The sequence below is a fragment of the Doryrhamphus excisus genome, linkage group LG9 (genome assembly GCF_037039965.1).
Source record: "Doryrhamphus excisus strain RoL-2023G ecotype Guam linkage group LG9, RoL_Dexc_Guam_v1.1, whole genome shotgun sequence".
Lineage (NCBI taxonomy): Eukaryota > Metazoa > Chordata > Actinopteri > Syngnathiformes > Syngnathidae > Doryrhamphus > Doryrhamphus excisus.
The window spans coordinates 8,724,126-8,749,189 of NC_136365.1; the positions used below are offsets into that span (position 1 = coordinate 8,724,126).

At 41.5% G+C, this 25,064-nt stretch overlaps 1 protein-coding gene across 3 annotated transcripts in view; it reads right to left on the reverse strand.

Moving 5' to 3' along the window:
* sdk1b (sidekick cell adhesion molecule 1b) overlaps positions 1-25,064 on the reverse strand; it is a 264,413-nt gene that overhangs the window by 75,562 nt on the left and 163,787 nt on the right. For all 3 annotated transcript variants that reach the window (XM_058079948.2, XM_058079957.2, XM_078793365.1), the window contains 10 exons: positions 21,689-21,791; positions 19,981-20,156; positions 14,451-14,534; positions 11,196-11,390; positions 10,491-10,607; positions 7,444-7,611; positions 3,541-3,643; positions 3,251-3,424; positions 1,773-1,909; positions 14-161 (listed from right to left, as the gene is read on the reverse strand). In XM_058079948.2, the coding sequence (XP_057935931.2) occupies positions 14-161; positions 1,773-1,909; positions 3,251-3,424; positions 3,541-3,643; positions 7,444-7,611; positions 10,491-10,607; positions 11,196-11,390; positions 14,451-14,534; positions 19,981-20,156; positions 21,689-21,791 (1,405 nt within the window). The remainder of the gene's footprint in view (positions 1-13; positions 162-1,772; positions 1,910-3,250; positions 3,425-3,540; positions 3,644-7,443; positions 7,612-10,490; positions 10,608-11,195; positions 11,391-14,450; positions 14,535-19,980; positions 20,157-21,688; positions 21,792-25,064) is intronic.

Consider the following 25,064-nt stretch of genomic DNA (forward strand, 5'->3'; position numbering starts at 1 on the left):
AAGTTGGTCTTACCTCTGTGTCTCTGCGCTGTATTGTCCCCTACCCACTTGATTGACAGCGCAAAGTCGGAACTGATATGTCCTTGCAGGGGTAAGGCCCCCAACTGACATGTTAGTCACTGTGGGGTCGACCTCCGATAGGTAGACCTTCCATGGCGAATCTAGACATGACAGAAGGGAATGGTTAAGGACTGAAAGAAGGAAAAGCTGCACTGAATCATAAGGAAGCAACATCTTGATTGATGAGACAGTAATGAAGGAGCACAGATGCTGATGTATACTGCCATCTGATCATTGTATTCTCCACCTAAAGATGTTACGGACAGATGTGCAATTCTCATCTCACTGGCCATGTGTGTATTTGTGTGAATGACAGGTGTAACGTGCGAGGGTATGCAAACAAAGCCCGGCAAGCAAATATAATAAAGTCAATGGGTGATGTATAAATACAGCGTATTACTAGAAGCAATCCCACACATTTATTGTGTCATACAAGTGTGGGCGCATACACACAAAACAAAACAACCTTTGTCCATCCCTCCATTGCTGGCTCATTGCCGTTCTATTGTTCTCCTTACATTTCATGGTATTTTTTTTCATTGCTTGTACAAAAAACACGAAACAGTTAATTAGTTGCTTGCCTTCAATTGAGAAGTTGAAATTTCTTGACAAAAAGCGACCTATTATGCGTTTTCCACTTTTCTAACATAAATGTACAGTCATGGAAAAAATATGGTAAAGGTAATGGTTTTATTTCATTTGAACATGCATCAGATTACAATTGAGTGCATCACATAATCAGTTTACAGTTCCACATGTCCAAAAGGAGTAGGAAGCTTATTAAATCCTCCATCTGATACTTTTACAATCAGTAACTGTTACATTTGTTCACTTCCTGCTTTCCTAATATAGTTTTAAGTTATTTAATTTTTTAATTTTATTTTTGTAATTTTATTTTTTTCACGTACCAAAGTACGAGGTAATATGACCATACAATGACATAATGTGTACCATAGTAAGTGTCAATATAGTGATATATATATATAGCACATCATGACTGGTTCAAGACTCTTCATCCTTGTATTTAGCAAACATCAACTTCTTGAATTGGCTCATCGTTGTGCATTGTTTGAGGGTCTTCCTCAATCCAATTGTGAATGATTTCTTCACTTATTTGTTCACTTTAATGCCTGATACAACTTAAGGTACATTTGTTTGGACAGATATAATGATGATAACATAAACAGCTCATAAGAGTTTAATTTAAGCGATTATATTTTTTCATGCACCATGTTTTTCCATGTTTTATATTTTATTTGTTTGATTGATTTTTATTTATTTGAAAAAAATCCAACATACAGTGTGTTATGTGAGCATAACTTTTAAAACTGTGTGCAAAGTGCAAAGTTCATGTAACAGAAGAAGAAAGGAAGGCGGTCGCCATTTCTTCATTCTTTATCGCAATGCCTCTCTCCCTCTGTTTCCCATCCGAAAGGGACACAGCCTGCTGTTCACACATCTGTGCTGACAGAGGGGTGAGGGACAGGATGACAGAGGTAAGAGAGGACAGGGTGCATTAAAATGTATTTATAGGGAATGCGGATATACATTTACAGAGCAACACAATTCTCCGTGCGTCTTTCCTTATAAATGAGCCAGCGTTGGCGCCTGATAGACAGCAAGTGAACAGCTGATTGCTGCTCAGGGACAATAAATTAGAGCCCAGGAACAAAAAACACACACACACACACACACACTGAAAGCATACATACTGTTCTCTGAGAGCTCCAACAGATAGTTGAGAAGCGGTGAGTTCCCATCAAAAGGGCGCAACCAGGAGAGGAGGACGGAGCGGGAGTCTGAGTCATTGAGATGTGCCGCCAGGGATCGAGGAGAGTGTGGTAGCTCGCTGTGCAGGAGAAGACACAAAAATAAAAAAATATATAGAAAATAACAGCACCTTTTACTTGTTGCAATTAATAAATGCCAGCTGTATTTTTTTTTTTAAAAAGGAGATTTAAAATGTGCACACACAATTTGACACATTCATAAGCTCACATACAATATGACCACACAGTGATGGATGCAACTGCAGTTTATTACAATGATACAGTATTAAAATATCAATCTTTCTGTTGTTCTTTTTGTTTATGAGTGTTTCTACGTTTTTAATATTGAAGTGTCTTTGTGATGGAGGAAGAGGATGACAGACAGATGAAGGCCATGTCATGTTAAAGGTGGCAGTGGAGTGGCACTTCAAGAAGATTTGAAGACAGAGGAAGGACGAGGGGAAATGAGAATGATGTTTTCTTCTTCTGAACTGACATGATCACATTAATTAATGGATGAGCAGCAGAGAATGTTGAAGCACTTACCTTCCCACAGGCCACACACACACACACACACACACAAACATGCCCACAATGCCACCGGTGAACACATGGATGGGTCTTGTGAGAGTTGAACCAATAACCTGCTGCTAATTAGTCTGTCTCCTCAGCCGCCAGCGTCTGTTAGCCTCTATGACCCAATGATACTGAGCAAACGAGAATGTCACTCACGCACACACACACACACATACACAAAACAGGAAATCTTTAATTCAACATCCACGTTTTTCATAGACATAAACATTGAGCCACACTGTTTGACATGGAAGCTCTCGTCTAACTAAAATTCCAAAGGATATGGACATTGCTGCGTGTATGTGTGTGTGTGTGTGTGTTTCCTATACTCTCTGCTGCCCTGCAATTGTATTAATATATCATAAGTAACGCTTATAAATAGATTATACAAGCGCTTATTAATATATAAAGACCCCCTACCTGCTAGTGTTTTCTCACAGCGCTTTTAATGAGGCAGTGCGGGGCACACTTGAAATATGTATGTGACACAATTTAATATTAGCGTCAGACTTGCCCAGTCATTAGGGACTCACATTTGACACATTTGTGCAAAAGCAATTATTTCTCATTTTTGTAACTCTTATTAGAATAGAATAGGCTTTTACTGTCATTGCACCATTAGTTATAATACAATTGAAGTAAATAAAACACATATTTTTCCATTAAAACAAAACAAAAAAAAAACATCAATGAGGTAAAAGATCAGTTTGGTTTTGGATGGTAATGAACAGACAACTGCTACTCTGCATGACATGTCTCCAGTGATTATTACATACACGAGGTACTATTTGTGGTACTGAGTTACATATCATTTGGGTGAGGCTGCATGACTTTGTTCGACTTACATGACCTCCAGACGTGCAGAGCGAGAATCGTTGCCCGCTTTGGAGGTTACAATGCAGGTGTAATCCCCGATGTCCCCTGACCACGTCTGACCAATAGTCAGGGAGCCCTGGCTTACAGAGACACGCCCCCCACTGGTTGGAAGGACAGGCAGACCACTACGATACCACTTGAAGCTACAGCAGAGGAGGCAGAACACGGGAACAGATTTATTATGACTGACACAAGCTCTGTAGTCATTACACATGTATTTAAATGAGCATGCACATTCCATATGATGACAACTAGGTACCTGACGTTGACTCTGGGGTCATGTGTAGCATTGCAGGCCAAAACTGCAGTGGTTCCTTTGATTACACGTAGGTCAGAAGGGGGGACAGAGATGACTGTACGGCCTGCAAAAAGTAAGAAACAGAAAACAAGAGTTTTATTTTTGTCTTGAGTGGCTTAAGTTCTCTGATTATATCTACTATATTGGCTAATATGAGTGATATGAGATGTCTTTTTTATGCCATAGCCACAAAACTCATTTATAAAAGAAAGAATACTACATTGTGGACATTCACTTATCACTGTCGGGTCTGGAAGCATTCATTCATTCATTTTCTACCGCTTATCCTCACAAGGGTTGTGGGCATGCTGGAGCCTATCCCAGCTGTCTTCAGGCGAGAGGCGGGGTACACCCTGGAGTGGTCGCCAGCCAATCACAGGGCACATATAGACAAACAAATATAGATTTGCTGGCGACCAGTCGGGGGGTGCTGGGATAGGCTCCAGCACCCCCGCGACCCTTGTGAGGATAAGCGGTAGAAAATGAATGAATGAATATATTAGACAATTGGCTGATGTTAAATTGGGAAAATTGACTGACAGTACTTCAAGTCCACAGACTAAAGCTACACTTTATATGCACACATGTAAACAAAGTGTGTATTGAAGCCATGGACTTTGATGATGCTATCATTCATTCATTCATTTTCTGCCGCTTATGCTGGAGCCTATCCCAGTAGTACACCCTGGACTGGTCGCCAGCCAATCACAGGGCACATATAGACAAACAACCATTCACACTCACATTCATACCTATGGACAATTTGGAGTCACCAATTAACCTAGCATGTTTTTGGAATGTGGGAGGAAACCGGAGTACCCGGAGAAAACCCACGCATGCACGGGGAGAACATGCAAACTCCACACAGAGATAGCTGAGTGTGGGACTGAACTCGGGTCTCCTAGCTGTGCGGTCTGCGCGCTAACCACTCGCCCGCCGGGCAGCCCCATATGAAAATAACATACATTTAATTATAACAACCTAATTAAAGTACAAATAACTATCACTGAAGTATAAAACTTAAGTTAGAGTGTAGTGATATTGCACAAAATATATATAGAAAAAAAACTGAAGGCGGCACGGCGGTCTAGTGGTTAGCAGTTAGTGGTCAGGGTTCAATTCCACCCTCGGGCATCTCTGTGTGGAGTTTGCATGTTCTCCCCGTGCATGCGTGGGTTTTCTCCGGGTACTCCGGTTTCCTCCCACATTCCAAAAACATGCTAGGTTAATTGGCGACTCCAAATTGTCCATAGGTATGAATGTGAGTGTGAATGGTTGTTTGTCTATATGTGCCCTGTGATTGGCTGGCAACCAGTCCAGGGTGTACCCCGCCTCTCGCCCGAAGACAGCTGGGATAGGCTCCAGCACCCCCCGCAACCCTCGTGAGGAAAAAGCGAAAATTGAAAATGAATGAATGAATGAATGAAAAAAAAATGAAAAAAAATGAAATCTTACAATAAGCAGACACTTATTTGGTAAAAAAGTGATAGACAAATAACCCATAAAATAATACATAATAACAAATATCAGTTCCACTCAGGGTTTCTAGAATAGAATATCTTTATTGTCATTGTAATGAGTACTGCATCATAATGAGTGCTTCTAATATTTTGGTGAACATATTCACCATATTCATTATAATTATACATTGCTAAAGCCCGTTTTCCAACAGCTAATTAATAAACACTTTGCTACAGGTCTTATATTGCATTACATTATAAGTATACATTACATTATATAAGTTGCAGGTGTACCAAATGTTGTGAGATCTATGATCTCAGCAGCCTGGTGGACAAATTGTAGCAGGCTTAAATAAGATTAGTTAAACATGACACTGTGTTATTCAACATGTGTATATGCAAATGTATGTTGGTGAAAAATCAATTACTGTTACCAGTTGAGCCTGGAACTACTGGAGCAAAACGGTACATGAGCGTGCTTTATCTCCTACAAACAGGCGCTGATAGGGGTGTCCCCCGTGCTTATCATTGTCTTTAAAAGTGCTGACTACCTGAAATTAAATTCCATTTTTCCATTGCTCTGTTCAGAGAGAATAAGAACCCTGGTGACAAATACATTTGGGTGAGGGCATCTGTTACGTCACAAGCTCATTCACTGCAGAGCAGGCTGGCGTGACCTGCACGATTTAGATGAATCACAGAGCAAAGAAGCACTGACGGCAGCCATACTGCAGGCTGCGGCCTAATCGAATCCAGCAGTATTTAATCTAAGGCTGGCGCGATAAATGTAAAAATGACCCGTTCAATACGTTTACCAGCCACTCAGTCATCCACCTGCCTGGCCAATCACATGATTTATTCTCCATCGCATCTGCCCATTACATCGATAAGCAATCACGCGGCTGTTTGCTATGCTGAACTAATGCCACCCGACAGCGATGGCTTAATTAGTGTTCCACATCGGTTCAGCAAATGCATATTGAAGGATGTAATGGAAATTTAATTTCATCCTATGCCAGGGATGGTATCCTCATCCCGGTTTGTTATTAGCTGGATTATGCTAAAACTATTCTACCTATTTCCACAAAACTCTTTGACATGGACTTAGGAAGAACCAATTAAATTTTGGGGTGGATTTTAGTTTTCACTTTTGTCAACACTGCCAGACAAAATTGACATATGCCATAATTCCTGAATGAATAAAGCATGAATCGTGACAAAACTAGGGCTCGTGCTAGAGGTGTGTTCCGGTAAATGAAGGTGTACAATTTTGTGGCGATCTGAATTTCTATTTTTGTACGTTTTTACCTCTGCCAAGGACGTTAGTATGCTTTCATCATAGTTTGCTCCACTGTACCATAAAATGGTCAAATCCAGGCATGCAGGAAGGGGGATCAATGAAGGTGTTCAAATTGATACAGATAAGCTTGCCTAGTGGAGGTTTGTACTAAGTGCTAATTAGAGTTGCAGAGGGGTGTAACTGGAAACTTTGCATGGGAACTCAAGATGGTTGAGTAACCGAGTCGTTCAAAACACACAACTTTTTTTTAACTGAAGTGGTACTCACGGGTATTGAGTCTCCACTGCCTGTTCCTGTATGAGCTGCTCGCTGACTAACTCAGAGTTGAGCACTTGAAGCACCCGGGAACTCACAAACCTAGACTCGCTCGTTAATGCCGACATGAAGGTGCTGACAAGTGAATCATGAACCAAACCTGACATTGGGGAGGTTGGATTTCTTGAACATGTGCAAGTTTCTCGGGTCATGTAAACGCTGCATTGAGAGCTGAATGATAATTCAAAGGCACCGGCATATTGGATGTGTCAAGATAGAACGGGGAAAGATGCCAAATTCATGTTCTGCATGGAATTGTACCAACTGCTTCACAGTTCAAGCAAGATCTTATGGGATTAGCTTTCACAGATAAGGCAAAAAAATAAATTAATTTGGCCATTTTAACATAATTTGTTGACTTTGTGCCATAATGCTGTGGATTCCCGCAGTAAAACCCACCTCTGTAAAAATGTGCTTTATTAAATTTGGTCCATTTTCTTGCAGTGTTTAAGGAGCAGATCTACCACATCCAAACGTATCAGTGCAACGACCCAAACATCTCAAGTGTTTGCTTAGTGCGTATATACTGTATGTTTATGGGCGTCTCCATGTGAGGGTTTTTTTTTTTGCACATGCCCACTGTGACATCTCACTCGAGTGAAGTGAGTACTCAGGGTGACTCATAAAACTCAAGTCAGTAAAAGGAATCGCGTTTCCCATCACTAATGGGAACTACTGCCTTTAGAACTATACAAAGTCATTTTATAGGAATTAACTACATAATAATTCCCGCATATACTAGCATAAAAAGATTTTTTGCAAACTTATTGCCAATCACGTGTTACTTACTCCAGACAGTGAGTGTGGCTGTGCCGTTGATGGTTCTCTCCAAGTTGGAGGCGATACAGGTGTATTCTCCTGAATCCTGGAAGCTGACAGGCTGAATCTGAAGACTCCCCGACTGCAACAGCATGAATCTGGGTACCTGGACAGAACCGCTAGCCAAAACCTGTGATCCTACATAGAGAGGGAGACAATTAATTAGCCAAGGGGTAAAGTTAAGAAAATTAGTTTATTTAATGCAGTTTACAGTAATCCCTCATTTATCGAGGTGATAAGTGAATTTTCAAAAAGTAGGATTCCTTATTTATCAAGAAAATATTTTCATAGCACATGGAAAACCTATTTACAACCTTAAATTATTCCATTATTAGAGCCTTCTACACATGAAATAACACACCAACAGTCACCTTTACACTCATATTACCTGATATAGTGGACATAATCAAAGGAAATAATCCATTTAAGACATGAATAAGACTTGTGCTCATGTGTGTTGCAATAAATGTGTGGAGAACAGGAAGTGACGTCAGGGGTTCCAATTATCGGCTTTAACAGTAACCCATGTTATTATTACTATATAAAAGGCGACAAACCTTAACCCATATAATGAAATTGTAAAGCACATTTATTTAACTGGCTAACCTTTTTAATGGGATGTCAGCCTATGCACACATTAAGGAAGATGTAGTCACCCATGCAATTCAAACTGCATATGTAGATATTTCTATGACACTCTTGTTTACACAGTTAGATGATTAGATGATTATTTTGAAGGATGGTAGTATGTCCTCTCGAGTTAGCCCTAACCCTAACCCTAACCCTTGCGTACAAGAATAAATGTGCTTCTCGCCTTCAGAACCTATACGATGTCATCCCGCATTGTGAATCGGCCAATTACATTAAAGCGGTGAAGATATACTCTTCTAGCTCGAGTCCCGCACGCAACCATGCATGCTCAACCAAGCGAACCCCGCTAGCTTCTATTCACTCTCTGAGGTGCCGCCAACATTCGCCGATGTTGCCATTCCAACCTGTTTAGTGTTTATAATGAGAACAGTTTGCCGAGTAAATGCTTCCCCACACAAACGTTCCTCCTCCTCACGATGTCATTCATCTCATGTAGCAAAGTCCGCCGGAGCACGCAACTCGGCTTGTTTCAAACATCATGTTCGAACATAAGGATCTCCACAAGTGCACTTGGCACCAGGACACCCAAGACTGCAGGTCTATAATCGTAGTTCATAGTAGTATTGTAGTATCGTAGTATCATCAGACCTGCGTCCGCATGTTCTGAACACATGGGTGAAGAAAGGGGCTGAGCTGTCAACTGATGACCACTAATGATAAGTTCAATTAGATGGCGGTGGAGGATGCCGGGCGCTGTAGATCCAGTAGAGTTTCCCGTTTGTCAAACTCTTCAACTCTACACCCTTGCAAGGATACTGAAAGATATATAGGAGTTTGCCCAACCGGTCTACATGTGCTTTTTGGACTTGGAAAAGATAGTCGACCATGCCCCTCCTGGTGTCCTTTGGGGTTGCTCCTGGAGTACGGGATTAGTGGCTTGCTACTTCTTGCCATTTGTTTCCTGGTTGACATTGCTAGCAGTACTTCCAGTGAACGCTGACCTCCGCCAAAGCTGCTCTTTGTCACCGATTCAGTTCATAATTTTCATGGACAGAATTTCTCGGCTCAGCCAAGGTGTCAAGGGAGTCCAGTTCGGAGGCCTTAGGATCTCGTCTCTCCTATTTTCCGACGATGTGGTCCTGATGGCCTCATCAGGCTGTGACCTTCAGCGTTTACTGAGATAGTTTGCATCTGAGTGTGAAGCTTCTGGGATGAGACTTAGCACCTCCAAATCAGAGGCCATGGTTCTCATTTGGAAAAGGGTGGAGTGCTCCCTCCGGGTTGGGAATGAGGTGCTGCCCCAGGATGAGGAGTTCAAGTATCTTGGGGTCTTGTTCATGAGTGAGGGAAGGTTGGAGCATAAGCTCGATAGGTGGATCGGTGCAGCGTCCGCAGTAATGCAGTCGCTGTACCGAACCATCGTGGTGAAAAGAGAAAGCTTAGCCGGAAGGCAAAGCTCTCAATTTATTGGTCTATGTTCCCATCCTCACCCACGGGCTTAGGGTCATGACTGAAAGAACGAGACGCGGATGCAAGCAGCTGAAATGAGTTTCCTCCATGGGGTGGCTGAACTCACCCTAAGAAATAGAGTGAGGAGCTCAGTCATCCGGGAGGGGCTCAGAGTAGAGCCACTGCTCTGTCACACCGAGAAGAGCCAGTTGAAGTTGCTTGGGCATCTTGTTTTGATGCCTCCCGGATGCCTCCATAGTGAGGTGTTACGGGGATGCCCAGCAAGGAAAAAGACCCCAGGGCAGACCTAGGACATGCTGGAGGGATTATGTCTCACAGCTGGCCTGGGTGTCGCCTTGGTATCCTCCTGGTGGGACTGGTAGTGGTGGCCGGGGACTGGGAAGACTGGGCTTCCCTACTGAGACTGCTGCCCCAGCAACCCGGATAAGCAGGAAAAAATGGATGGATGGATGGATGGATGGACAGACGATATTCAACCATGAAACAGCATGATTTAATAATTAATATATTTTTGAAAAACAGCAGTAAAGTGAGGGCGAGTGGTTAGCGCGCAGACCTCACAGCTAGGAGACCCGAGTTCAATCCCACCCTCGGCCATCTCTGTGTGGAGTTTGCATGTTCTCCCCGTGCATGTGTGGGTTTTCTCCGGGTACTCCGGTTTCCTCCCACATTCCAAAAACATGCTAGGTTAATTGGCGACTCCAAATTGTCCATAGGTATGAATGTGAGTGTGAATGGTTGTTTGTCTATATGTGCCCTGTGATTGGCTGGCCACCAGTCCAGGGTGTGCCCTGCCTCTCGCCCGAAGACAGCTGGGATAGGCTCCAGCAACCCCCGCGACCCTCGTGAGGAAAAAGCGGTAGAAAATGAATGAATGAATGAGCAGTAGAGTGAAGGCACAAAAATCAATGCCTAATGTGGAAAGTGACGACTGTTTATGTTTTGGTGGATCTTACCTTTCTTCCAAATGATGGCTGGTTTGGGAGCGCCGCTGGTCTGACATGTTAACAAGGCCGTGTTGCCTTCAGTGACTGTTTTGTCAAATGGACGTAACATGAAGGTGGGAGCCACATCTGAAACACAGACCTTATTAGCAAAGAAGACATTGCAAAAGTTGGCAAGTAGAGGGAAAAGTATGCCGGAACTGGTGTCTTATGTCAAAATAGAGATGCATTGAATAGAAGAGATGACTGCTGAGATAGGTATGCCGCAGATAGTGCTTGGTGCGTCGGTATAGCAGGGGAGTGGTTTGATGCACTGTGGGGGATGATTCTCAAACACTTGCTGAACAGAATGTAAGTCTACAGAGACTGACGGTGACACAAAAACACACATAGGAACACAGGAACCCATGCAGTGGAAGGAAGGAATAGACAACACTGCTATGTAAAACAAAATGATATTATGTCTAAAACTTGGGTTCAATGGATTGTTTTGTAGCATTTTGTCGCTGTGACACAGATTTGCAAGACACATCCATGCATGGGATGATTGGGAACGCTTAAAGAATCAAAGTGAGGGCTTGTTAACAATGTGTGTCCTGACAATGAGGTACTAAGAACAATGGCAGCACCTCCTGGCTGACATACGAATGAATGGAAACAAGTGGGAGAGAGGACAAGCGTTGGTCTGCATTGTTTTATATTGTCCTACACACTCACTGGAGACGAGGAGTTGCGTGTGCGCTTGTGTCTCTCCGGCGGTGTTGCGAGCGAAGCACTGGAATATTCCACCATCTCCCGGCTGTACTCGCCGCACAGTCAGTCCCGTTGCAGTGGTAACCTTGTAACGGGGGTTGGCTAGCTTGGACAGAGGCACAGCATCCTTGTACCATTCGATCCTGGGCGAGGGTACACCTTTATGTGTGTATACGCACACAATACAAATAGAAACAATTGATTAGAACTAAGAAATGTAAAGACTTGGTAAATAGATGTCTATCATTAGAGCTGCAATATATATTGATTATTAACAGACTACTACCAACTACTTTGGTATTCGATTGATAATTCTTTGATAAAAAATGTTATCCTTAGATTGTGAATATTATTTAATTTCCTTAGTCATCCAAGTAAGTAGAGCTATTATCTTCGTGTTTTAGGTAAAACAAGATTTTCACAGGCATCACCTTTGACGTTGGAAAACAATGACTAACATTTTTGCCTCTTTTTTGATATCACTTACAGTTTGTGTTTGGTTTATATTGATTTGGGCTGACTAGGCCATTGGTGTCCACAGTGTGGCCCAGGGGCAATTTATGAACTGCAGCTGTTATGTTTTTTATTGACTCCTTGGCACATTTTAATAATACAATTAGCCAAGCCAAAATGGAAAAAGTAGCATAGTTTTAGGAGAATAAAGTCATAATATTAAAATAAAAAAATAGCATAACGTTGAAATATTAAATACAAAATAAGTAATTTTATTTTAGTCGTCATATTAGTTAGAAGTTATAATTAGGGTATATAAAATACAACTTTTATGAAAATAAATACAAATAGTAATGTCACAAGAAAGAAGGTACTAGAAGTAAAAGTTGAAATATTCTTTAAAAAAATTAAAACAAGCAAAAAAGTATAATGAAAGGAGAAAATTTTCAAATTTCAGAACATTTTGTCACCATTTTTGAGTATGGGTTGTCTGTCTCTCACACAAACATCACAGCTGGACTAGTGCCCTAGTCTTGGAAACATCTTTCTATTTTCCATACTTGATTTCCCATACTTTTTCAGACCTGAACATTACTAAAAAAAAAATCCCTACTTGTGTAAGAGCCCTGTTATCTGCTTTTAATCTCTAATCTAAGAGATTAAAAGCAGTGTCCTAGAATGTTGTATTTATATGCAAACAGAAATGCTTTCTAATGGACATCTTCCAGACACATTTTATAGTTATATGCAAGTGAATGAAAGCACAATGGTGTATAGTTTTAGTTTTCGAAAACTACGCATGTCCAAACTTAAGAAGTAGATACAATTTTTGGCCTGTGTCGAGATCTCAAGTGCTTCTATGAAAATGTTAAGAAAAACAACAAAAAACATGTTCTCTCATGGTGGACAAACAGTCAAATGTATTCTATTGGGATACAATTAAAAACCATTTGACCTTACGTCTGTGCAAACCTCCCACAATCTGTCTTTGCTTCTTTCATTTCTCTCGCCCTATAAATATGGATGGGGGGAAAAATGACTACTAATATATTGATTGGATGTTCTGCCTGGTGGGTTTCTGGGTGGCAGGGACAGCCAAAAACACATTGAAGAAAATATATGGGAGCAAAAATATTGCATCTTGGTTCCAGGTTGCTGACGTATATGCCAAATATGACAAGCATGGGGCTAATACAATTACTCTCAGCTATCCGTGCCTGTGTTTTTGTGAATATGCCTACGTGTGTGTGTGTGTGTCTGAAGGTGTTCCACTGTAAGAATTCAAAATTTTCCCCCTTCTATCCATTGGTGTCAAACTTTCACAGGCAAGCGTAAAGTATTTCTCACCCCCCGCTTGCCACTTGTCACTCTTCTTTCTAGCCTCCATTGGTCTCCCCTCACCCTGAGGAGGCTATTTCATTACTGTAGCAGATTATTGAAGAGTCACGTCAACTTGCTTGCTGCGCATGTGACACACACGTCAATGTGGTATTTTATGAATTTATTTTTTTAGCTGTGTCCACTCCTACGCATTTAATCATCTTCACATAATCCAGTTTAAAGTAGATGTCATAAGCATTGCTTTGGTGTCACTGTGTTAATCTGCTCCTACTGCTGAATGACCTTTTAATGTTGATACACACACACTCAGCAAAATTATTTTAGTACTTGGACATTTCAACAATTTCAACCGCACTAAAATATTGAAAATCATCACTGACTGTTTTTTGTAATTACATTTTTAATAACATTTTAATCATTCATTCATTCATTTTTTACAGCTTATCCTCACAAGGGTCGTGGGGGTTGCTGGAGCCTATCCCAGCTGTCTTCGGGCGAGAGGCGGGGTACACCCTGGACCGGTCGCCAGCCAATCACAGGGCACATATAGACAAACAACCATTCACACTCACATTCATACCTATGGACAATTTGGAGTCACCAATCAAGCTAACATGTTTTTGGAATGTGGGAGGAAACCGGAGTACCCGGAGAAAACCCACGCATGCACGGGGAGAAAATGCAAACTCCACACAGAGATGGCTGAGGGTGGAATTGAAACCTGGTCTCCTAGCTGTGAGGTCTGCATGCTAACCACTGGACCGCCGTGCAGCCCCATTTTAATCATTATGATATAAAATATCCATCCATCCATTTTCTGTACCGCTTATCCTCATGAGGGTCGCGGGTGCTGCAGCCTATCCCAGCTGTCTTCGGGCCAGATGCGGGGTACACCCTGGACTGGTGGCCAGCCAATCACAGGGCACATATAGACAAACAACCATTCACACTCACATTCATACCTATGGACAATTTGGAGTCACCAAAGTACTGGCAAGTACTGACCAATACTGAGCACCGACAGGAACTGGTGATCAAGCACAATAAATTGTAACCAATGACCATTTGCCCCCGTTAAGAGTATCTCATGCAAAGCAAATGTTTTGGACAGTGTTGATTGTTTGAGGTAGCCACACGTTTATTTTCATTGCCCCTGAGAGCTTGCGAAAATCCTCGTGTTTTTTTTTTTTTTTGGTTGCAAGATTGGTCACGTTAAACTTCCCGGGTTTGTGTCACCACAGGAAACATGTGCATGACAAGTTTTACACACAGCTGCAACATCTTTTAAGGACTTATCATACTTGTCAATACTTGGTTTTTGCTGATAGCTGATGCTAAAAATAATAATCAGCAGAAATCAAAATTGATTTGGGGTGACTTGAGGTCATTTGAAAAAGAATGATGTAGACATGCAGCGTTCGTTACCTGTAGCCAGGCAGGGAATATCCACATTCCTGTCCAGCTCTGCAAAGATCTTACTCGGGGGCTGAGTGGACAGAGAAGGGAGCTCTGCAGAGAAAACAGATGAGGTGTTTAAATGCAAAATTCACTATGATCTTAAAGTCAAAACAACATCTCAACCTAGATAGTCTGATAATACGTAGAACATAGGCGTTTCCTGCAGCACGTGAGACATTTGAACTGCAAAAAAATCATTTAACAAGTGCAAAAAAACCAAAAACAAAACAGACTTAAAAGACATTCACATTGAAGCACTTAATACTTATTTTTCAAATGGAGCAGCACATCTATAGTGAAGTAAAAGACTTCCTGGTTCATTGGGCCAGGATGCTGCATTTGTCTGCCGGTAATGGCTCCATCTAACATCGTCACCAATAGAATGTTAGGTCTTTTGGTGCAACACGCTAAACAATACAAAGTACCAAGGTATATAACAGAGGAAAAAAAATACAGATAAACGCTACTACAAAGGATAAGGCCATTTTTGACAACAAAAAGGGTGCAATGGGAACAATGCAGTTGTACTTTGTTGAGGATTGTAATGTTATAAGAAAAATGTTATAAATCCGAAGCTTGTGTTGATTACCGTAAAATTAAAAAAAAACAGATTTGTAAAAATATATAGCCGCACTGGTGTATAAGCTGCGCGCACGAGTCTGTGAGGACCAGGCAGCTCCTTATTTGACAGGGGCCAATAATGAGCTATGAAAAAAACCATTGGAAATTGCAGGTCATTGGACTCATGGTGTCATCTTACAAACTAAATTCATCACACAGCAACTTAACACTCTAAAGGTATACCTAATAAATACACAAACATGTTCCACTAAAGTTTAAAATGAAAAGATTTTTTTGTTGTTGTCCCATAATGCATTTCATCCTAGCAAAGCAATTCATTGGAGGACAGGCAGGATAGAAATTGGAGAAGGAAAATGGATGACAATGCTGCATCTGTTCACCAGAGGGAGCCAGAGAACTCCAGAACCCAGAGGGAGGCTGACATCATTGCAGCGCCACAATGAGCGTGTTGCTCAGACGCATTGCATAATGGGAAGTATTGGTAATATCGGCATATATTTGTATATGTGCCAGATATACCTTTTGGGTGTTAAGTTGCCGTGTGATGAGTTAAGTGTTGATAGTAAGATGTGGGTCAGTGAGTTATATATACTGTTATATTTAATGACCTCCAGCAATTTCCATTGGGTTGATAAGATTGTTGTGAGTGCACTGATTGGCTCCTGCCAAAGAAAGAGCTACCGTTTCCTTGGTGACTCACAACCGGCAAAGTATTTAAACAATTGGCATACTCCTTAAGTATGCCAATCATAAGTGTCATCAACATTAAGTCTTTAATAAGATTGTATAAATGTTCGTTCCTGAACGAGAACTACTTACACATATATTATAATCTATTCAGAAGTGTTTCAAACTACTAAGATCAAGAACAAACTAACATCACCTGACTGAGAAAATAGTCTGGGAATTCTGACCCATTTCACTCCAACTTTTTTCTTGAAAGAAATACAAGTTTATGCTGGTCGGATTATGCTATCCTCATCCTTTTTTCCAGTAATATTGAAAACTTAAAAGATTTTTTTGCCTTCTCACATTCTTTTTCCTTTTCAGTGCGACCCTAATATTATGGTGGAATTGTAAAAGTCATTTCAAACTGAGCTCAAAAGCACAAAGAAAGAGTAAGTTTGTGAAAGAGCTACATTCCCATGTTGGTGCTACATTTATTCTATTTGACTACGTTGACTTTTAAAGCTGTGCTTTGTGCTTTTAGTTTTAAAGCACAGAAGGCGCAACCACATATCTTTAGTGAGAACAGTAGGAGTTCAGCTTGATTTTGACAACAGAAGGCGTGTGCCGTGAAGAAGCTCAAGAGATAAATAACCGCCTGGTGGTGTGACACTGATAACACAGATGCATTAATCCCCTTCACTCAGGTGAGTGCAAGAACCAAGACAAACGCATACACACACAATGAAAAACACATTTTGGGTTGTTTTGGTGGTTTGGCTTTCAAGAAGCTTTTGAGCTTTCTGTTGGTTTCCCGCTTGTGTGCTGGCAAAAGAAGCAGGAGAACAACAACAGAACTACTGTTGTTTGCACCGGGAACACAACAAAACACAGACGCTCCCAGTGTCATACATATTCCGATTAGTGGGCTGAGAAGAAATGCACTTGAATAATGAAGACCTTTGAGGCGCACATGCAGACACATACGCTATTCTGTTTAGGAATTCATCTCATTGTATCCAGGTCTATTGAGTCCATCGTGGAACAAGTAGCAATGTATTCACAAGGGGTTCCTCTACTTGATATCAATTACGGTTTGTCTCTGAGCTACCACCTTATTGTGGTGGAGGAGTTTGCATGTCTTGATGATCCAAGGAGCTGAGTTGTCGGGGGGCTTTTATGCCCCTGGTAGGGCCACCCAAGACAAACAGCTCCTACATGAGGGACCAAACAAGGGGTCGCTCAGATAAATCACTATGATGATCAACACATATGGTCCTCACCGAGGGCCCCTCTGGAGCCAGGCCTGGAAGTGGGGCAGGAATGGCGAGTGCCATGGACCCAAGCGGCTTACATGTTTTCGACACTCGAGTGAACAGAGGGGCATGGCTGTCAACTGATCACCACCTGGTGGTGAGTTGGCTCCAATGCTGGGGGTAAGATGCCAGTCAGACCTGGGAGGCCCAAACACAGTGTAAGGGTCTTCTGGAAACATCGGTCCTCCGTCAAAAGAAGGTTTCACCTCCACATCTTGGAGAGTTTTGACCATGTTGACATTGAGTCAAAGTGGGCCATGTGGTCATAAGGTGGACATGCCTTTTGAGGCAGTAATCCCAGAACCTGTGGGTGGACATCAACAGTGAGGGATACTGTAAAGTCGGAGGCAGCTGACATGTATCTGACAGGAATCTCAGATTCGTGATGGTCGTGGAACTGTGGACCAACTCTACACCCTTGGCACTGTCCTCCTTGAGGGTGTATGGGAGTTTACCCAACCAGCCTACATGTGTTTTGTGGCCTTAGAGAAGGCGTTTAACCATTTCCGAGTTGCAGTCTGTATGACCATGTCAGAGCTTGGTGCGCATTGCCGGCAATAACTCAGACATGCTTCCAGTGTGGATTCGACTCCACCGGGGCTGCCCTTTGTCACCGATTCTGTTCATTACAGATTGATGTGGCTGGGCTCTCCCTTACAGATAAGGTGAGAAGCACTGTCATACAGGAGAAACTCAGAGGACCGCATTAAGAGGACATCTGGTCAAGATACATCCTGGATGCCTTACTGGGGAGGTTTTCAGGGCAGGTCTGACCAATAGGAGGCCGTGGGCAAGACCCATTACATGTTGGAGAGACTATGTCACTCATCTGGCCGGGGAACACCTCGGGATCTGCCAGGAGGAGAAGAGAAGTCTAGGTTCCCTGATTAAGCTGCTGCCCCCGCGATCCGACCTTGGATAAGTGGAAGTGGATGGATGGAGGCAGGGGGGGCAAATTGGAAAAAGAGGCAGGCAGAGGGTGCAACTTTTGGTACAAGATAATGGCCAGGTCCAATTTTTGGCAACAGGGGAGCCTTTTTAAAATCCTGATGGCATACAGCAGCAGTGGACAGACTTAGGAAAGCGGACAAGAGCTGCAAAACATCCCAGATAAATAAGTTGGAGAATGCTAACTGGTGTAAAAATGTTGCTATTATTTGGTGGAATTAATAACAAAAATTACATCAGAAGATTGCAGACTGACACATTTCATAAATATACATCACATATCCAGCAACAATAGCAGACTCAGGAGTTAATTCAATAGAGGTCATAATTAAAGTACTTATGGTAACTAAGGAGTAATGTCTTACATTTCAACTTTGGCTGGCTTCCACATGCCAAATAAAAACTAAAAAGAACTACAATGGCCCAAAGGGGGTCAAAAAGGCTTACACTTGAGGGACCATTTGTGAGGTTCATGGAGTACACCGGGTATTCGGTATCAACACTCAGGCAGGTCTTTTCTGACTTGTGAGAATTCTATCATCCCTGGTAGTTATCTCCCTTTACGTTAAGGCACTCCCACGCTCCAACAGTCACATTAGATCAAAAAGATGGTGAAAACCGGGGAAAATATCCGTGCTTCATCAATCATGCGCTCCCTGCCAGGCTGTATGTTGTTTCTATTTACACGCAAATATCCAGAACAGTGGCGGTTTGTGATGAGAGCGCCTATGTGAGTGTTTTTTTTTTTCTTCTCCACCTCCTGCATTGATTTTTGCCGCGAGGGAAAAAAATCTGTGTGTCTGAAGGGCCATTTTGTGACTGCGTTTAAAGTATGGAGTTCACACGCATACACACATAGACCAATGTATGTGTACACGCATATGTTGGTGAGTACACTTTCTTGATGGACAAGAGATTTAGCTGGACGACAGCTCATACCCGCAGCGTGCACATTCGTGCTTCCAGGGTGCAACCATTTGATTTCTTATACTGTTTTCGAGCCCAGGGGAAATTCACTTTCAAGACTGGTTTCTAGGTGGCCCTACAATGTTCGGCTTAGTTCATAACGGAACTGAAGAAGAACAGAATTTACGCTGGAAAGAGAGATATTAGTCACAATTGTGTTTTGTAATACAACTTCATTTGTAAAAAAAAAAGGAAATTTTTCAAGAAAAGTTCTTCAATTATTTATATTTGTTGTGTTTTTATGTGTTTTACACATTATGGCTGTTTGTTCATATGTGCCCTTCGATTGGCTGGCAACCTGTCCAAGGTGTTCCCCGCCTCTCGCCTATGGTGAACTGGGATAGGCTCCAGCATGTAATGCTTAATGTTGAATAATCACATCTAAATTGAGTGCACTACTTGGCTTTAACCAGCAGAGGTGCTGTGGATTCAATGTCAATCTAATCTGTTGTCTTAAAAAGAAAGACACAATATCAGATATGTGATGTTCTGCCATAATCCATCATCATTTAATTCATATCAATGATGATATCAATTACTGAGAAAAATATCTTCATTCATTTTATGTGCCACTTATCCTCACTAGGGTCACAGGGTATGCTGGAGCCTATCCCTGCTGACTTTGGGCCAGCGGTGGGGTACACCCTGGACTGGCTGGCAGCCAATCACAGGGCACATATAGACAAACAATCCTTCACACTCACATTCATTTAGATTCTTCATCAATTCATAGATTGTTATTTTTCCCATTTAATTGCTCAGTTAAAAAAAGCTTTACGACGGTGATACTAATAGGGACCCATTATTTCCTATGCAAAAACATGTTGACAGAAGTTTAACTACACTAATATCTGTCCATCAAACCATTTTCTTCAAATAATGAATTATGAACAATAATATATGAGCAAAACCCAAAAGGTGCTGTTGGGAAACACAAGATAAGCGAGCAAAGGTTTTTATTTTGCTGTGAGGGTTTTGTCATGGTGAGTGTATGCATGTGTTTTTTTTTCTTTCCTTACCAATCACATTGAGGTTCGCCCTTGCCTCAGCAGATTTTGTCGTGCTGTTGCTTAGAAAAGCTTCACAAAGATACAAGCCACCATCGGAGGTGGCTGCATCGGGAATAATGAGCCGACGCCCATTGGCCAAATGACGCCCGTCACGTTTCCACACCACCATCAGGCTGTCCACAGGTCTGAGAGAGGGCAGGAGGAGAGAATGGAATGACAAGGGGAAAGCACAACATATTAAATGCATCACTTTGTGTGTCAATGAGGCGGGAAATGAATGATGACAGTTTGCATAGCGGAACTGTCATATGTAGTCCACATGAAGCAGCTGCAGACATTCATGTTGCATGAATGCAGAGCGCCTTTTCAAACTTGATTATTTTCTCTTATTTCGGATGGATGTGGTTGCATCATGTATTACAAGTAAGACAAGTGGATCTTATTTCTGCTGTTCTTTTCTCTTTCTGTGCTTTGTATTGAGTTGTGGACTCCTATAAAGCAGCTCCACACGATAGCCCGCACAGAAAGCTTTCTAGATCTTCCAGATTCTGCACAGTGCTTCCAACCAAACGCTCCCTCAGTCCTCCTCTATGTACGCCCACTCGGCTATGATTGGTCACACTGCTGAGGGCTTTTAGATACGTAGGTCAGGGTCTGCAGCGCATATACTGTAGGGAAGTCTGGCTCGCATTGACATCAGTTGAACTCTGTGTAAGATCAAACTCAGGGAGCGTGCAAAACCATCCAAAACCTCTTTCAGGGCTCACTTCCAAATGTGCAAACCTCATTATCTGAAACTCTGGCATCGTTTAACATAAGAATACAAAATTTAAACAACATTTATAGGTGGGGAAAAAAGTGGAAAAAACATAAAAACCATAATACCCTTTAAAATGGCTTATTTGTTATAATTTTTTATTAAGTGATTACTGTTATGAGTAGGCATTTTTTGTCAAAGATCATGCATAGGCTGTTTTTCACATAATGAACACAGATATATTATTCTCCAAGAGATGAATGCATGGTATTATTCTGAATACATTTGTTTAATCTGTCATTGGTGCCATGTTTTTATGTGTTAGAGTTTCATTACCTGGTCAACTCGATGGATATACTATGTATAGATATTTACTTCAAATATTGGAAAAAAGTTTTTTGTTTTTTTTTCATTTTGTGGGTGTTTCTGTCAAAAAGGCAGCAGCAGAAATGCATACGAAATCACTGGTCTGCAGGTTATTTTTCCTTTGCTGTAAACGTGTGTACAAAATGTTTTTCTGCTTCTGTGTTCCATTTGCTGTATGAACACTAGCTAGCAGTGAGTGCTTGATTTTTTTTTGTGCCGTCTTGACACTGCCAAGAACCACATAAAGCAGACATACAGGGACTAAATAAGCCAATCTAGCAAAACGTCTGTACAAACAGTCACATGGGCTTCGAGAGCGAAAGAACAAGTGCAGCTTTGTCAGGTTGAGCCATCTAGACTACTGTTATTTGTGCGCTTTAGTGTGTATTTTATACATATAAAAATGACACATACCCCAACAAATTACTTTATTACTACAAAAACTATGAAGCGATGGTGTTTTTTGGATACCTGATACTATTACTTGCCTAAATAAGAATAAAATGATGATGAAATATAAAAAATATAAAAATATAAAAAATGAAATATATTTCTTCTGAAATAATTCAAATAAACTAATAAGTGGAAATGTACCTGGTATTGGCAATGCACTCAAGGGTTGCCTTCTCCCCTGCCACCACCGTTGTGTCTTTAGGTCCAATCACAATTACAGGAGCACCAACGTCTGACTCCGAATCTGAAAGAGGAATAGGATAGAAGTTGACACACTTTTTCATACTCTTCGATGTCTATCAATACTTGCATAACATTACTGCAGTGTCAATCATCATCTGCTTGCACATACAGTATGTGTATGGAAGCTTTTACAATTATTAATTGTGTAATAAACTGGAATTAGTACACAAAAGACTTCCATTTATGCTTGTTAATTGAGGCTGAAGGCCCAATTTACAGGCACCACTGATCACTGATTAAAGTTACTATGTTCAAAGTTAGTAGCGGAATTGAAAAGTCGGGTGTACAGGATGCATTTAAAATAGGGGTTGACTTATTAATAATTGTATTGGAGCAACCTTGACATTTTGTCCCACCAGTAGTTAATTATGAGTTAATTATTTTTTTTACAGGATGATATTCTAATTAAACTTCATTTCTGATTACAAGCATCTAAGTCACTGCTTACCATAACATACCATTGTTCAATGTCGCTTGTAAGGCACACAACAGCCAGAATGGAGGGTGGATAATTAGACAGAACACTAACAATAGTTATGGAATCAGATAAAAATAAGATAACAGAGAACAATAACAAGTAAATACACACAGGGGCAACTACTAATAATATATGGAAAGACAAAAACAAATTACACTGAAAACACTGAAGTCTTAATATTACAAACTATTTACAGAGCAGTCTAGCAAAGCATGCTGGGAAGCAGGTTGTGCCAATTCAAACTTGATCTTGATTTTTTTTCATTCATTCATTCCCTACCGCTTTTCCTCACGAGGGTCGCAGGGGGTGCTGGAGCCTATCCCAGCTGTCTTTGGGCGAGAGACAGGGTACACCCTGGACTGGTCGCCAGCCAATCACAGAGCACATATAGACAAACAACCATTCACACTCACATTCATACCTATGGACAATGTTTTTGGAATGTGGGGGGAAACCGGAGTACCCGGAAAAAACCCACGCATGCACGGAGAGAACATGCAAACTCCACACAGAGATGGCCGAGGGTGGAATTGAACCCTGGTCTCCTAGCTGTGAGGTCTGCGCGCTAACCACTCGACCGCCGTGCCGCCCTGTGATTTATTTTTTTAAATAATAATAAATAATAAAAATAATAAATAATATATATATATATATTTTTAAATTGGTCAGTCAGTGAGTGTGTCTTTTGTCCTACAGACAAATTATTACAGTTCTCACTTCAGAGTAATTCTTCCACCCTTAAATAATTCCCGCCCTGTGAAATGATGAATTGTGAACAGTACGCATGTGTTAAACCGATAGCAAAAAAAAAAATACTACATTGGTGTCTGTGAAGAGTGATTTATGTCCTCTGTGGTAAAATATGGTGGTGCAAGTAAGAGATTATGATAATGTGCATGTGCGTGTGTGAGAGAGAGTGAAAATGATTTATGGCCCAAATGGCCTCTCATAATAAAGACTCAATAGGATTCTTATCACTATTTGAAAACAGTATAATCTGCTCAGCGAAATTAGGATGAAAAGAAGTGACCAAAGAATGTGTGTGAGTGTGTATGAACTTCGTTGGATTCACCACATCACAATGAATATGCAAATATCCAATCAGGCAGAAGTAGGAAGTACAAATTAAAGAGGCAAACTCTGACAGGAGTTGGATGGGGATCTGAGCAGCAGAGCGCATGTTACGGAGCCAAAGCAAGGGGAGGTGAAGAGTGCCTTTCATCTCCCCTTTGAAGGAAAGGACCAAAAAGGTGGTAATTGACTCTCTACTCTTTATTCCTCCCTCTCTTTCTTCCTGAGATGTCACTAAAGTCAAAAAAATCATATCCCGCTGCTGCAGGGAATAAGACATGCAGGTGCAGAAACATACACAAATGACTGCACCCATACGTACATTTGGAGTGAACCACACTTTAAACATGCCAGAGTCTTGTCACTGACACCCACTGATGCACATTCAGTGTACAGGTTGAGTCAGTCATGGAGAACAGGGGGTGGGGGGTTGATCTGAGAGCACATTTAGTAAGTACAGTAGGACCTCTAAGGTTGAAGCCATTCTGATGATGTTTGGATTAAGAAAACATGGAAATAAGAATAATCCCCAAGACTTCAAATGCAGACTGAAGCTCCGCCAACGATCCGTCTAGAGACAAGGGAGCTGTGGACTTGATGATTTCGTATTCCTTCAGCAAATAGGCTAACCTAGGGCAGAAGGAAGTTGGTGACTTTTCATAAGTCTCACTGTGACATCACAGTGAACCAGTGTTCCAAAAAAGCTCTGAAACAGAGTGTTCAGACCCATCCCAAACTTCCTTCAGGGCTCACTTCCAAATGTGCAAACCTCATTATCTGAAACTTTGGCATCGTTTATCACGATAGTACAACATTGTAACAACATTTTAGATTTGTGAGATCAAATTAGGATAGCAGCTTATGATGTCTATTAAAACATGTGGTCCTTTCATTCATTCATTTACTACCGCTTATCCTCACGAGGGTCGCAGGGCATGCTGGAGCCTATCCCAGCTGTCCTGGACTGGTTGCCAGCCAATCACAGAGCACATATAGACAAACAACCATTCACACTCACATTCATACCTGTATACACCAATTAACCTGGCATGCGGGAGGAAACCGGAGTACCCGGAGCAAAGACACGCACGGAGGGAACATGCAAACGCCACACAGAGATGCCTGAGTGGGGAATCAAACACGGGTCTCCTAGCTGTGTGGCCTGCGTACTAACCACTCGGTATCATGCAGCCCAAAACATGTACAATTTGGTCTTGGTCATTTTAAAAGTGTGAGCACAGCTATAGTTTAGGCATTCAATGCCTAATGTGTTTGGTCGTACAATAACTGATAGTGGGTCCAAAGACTGAGACATATTTTCGTCAATAATTGTGGCCACCAATTGAGGTGTAGATAAACAAAGGGACCACTGTGTAGAAAATAGATGAATGAATGGATGGGCAACTTTGGGCATTCAAATTTTGAAGTATCACTATAAAAGTATCAGTACGGCAGTAAAAGTATGTCTTCATTACACTCAGTTTCACTCCATAACACACACACACACATACTATATATAAAGGTCACCATGTTGTACAATGTGTTATCATTTTTAAAAAAGTGTCAGACTGCATGGAAAGCGAGATGGGTGGCAGGAGTCGGCGGAGGTGAGAAAAATGGGGGAGACACACAATGGAGAGTGGTCATTAAGCTGGGGTCAGAAAGGGATGTGCAGCCATGGGTGCTGTGTTAAACGTGACAGTGCCCCCTGGTAATGAACGGAGG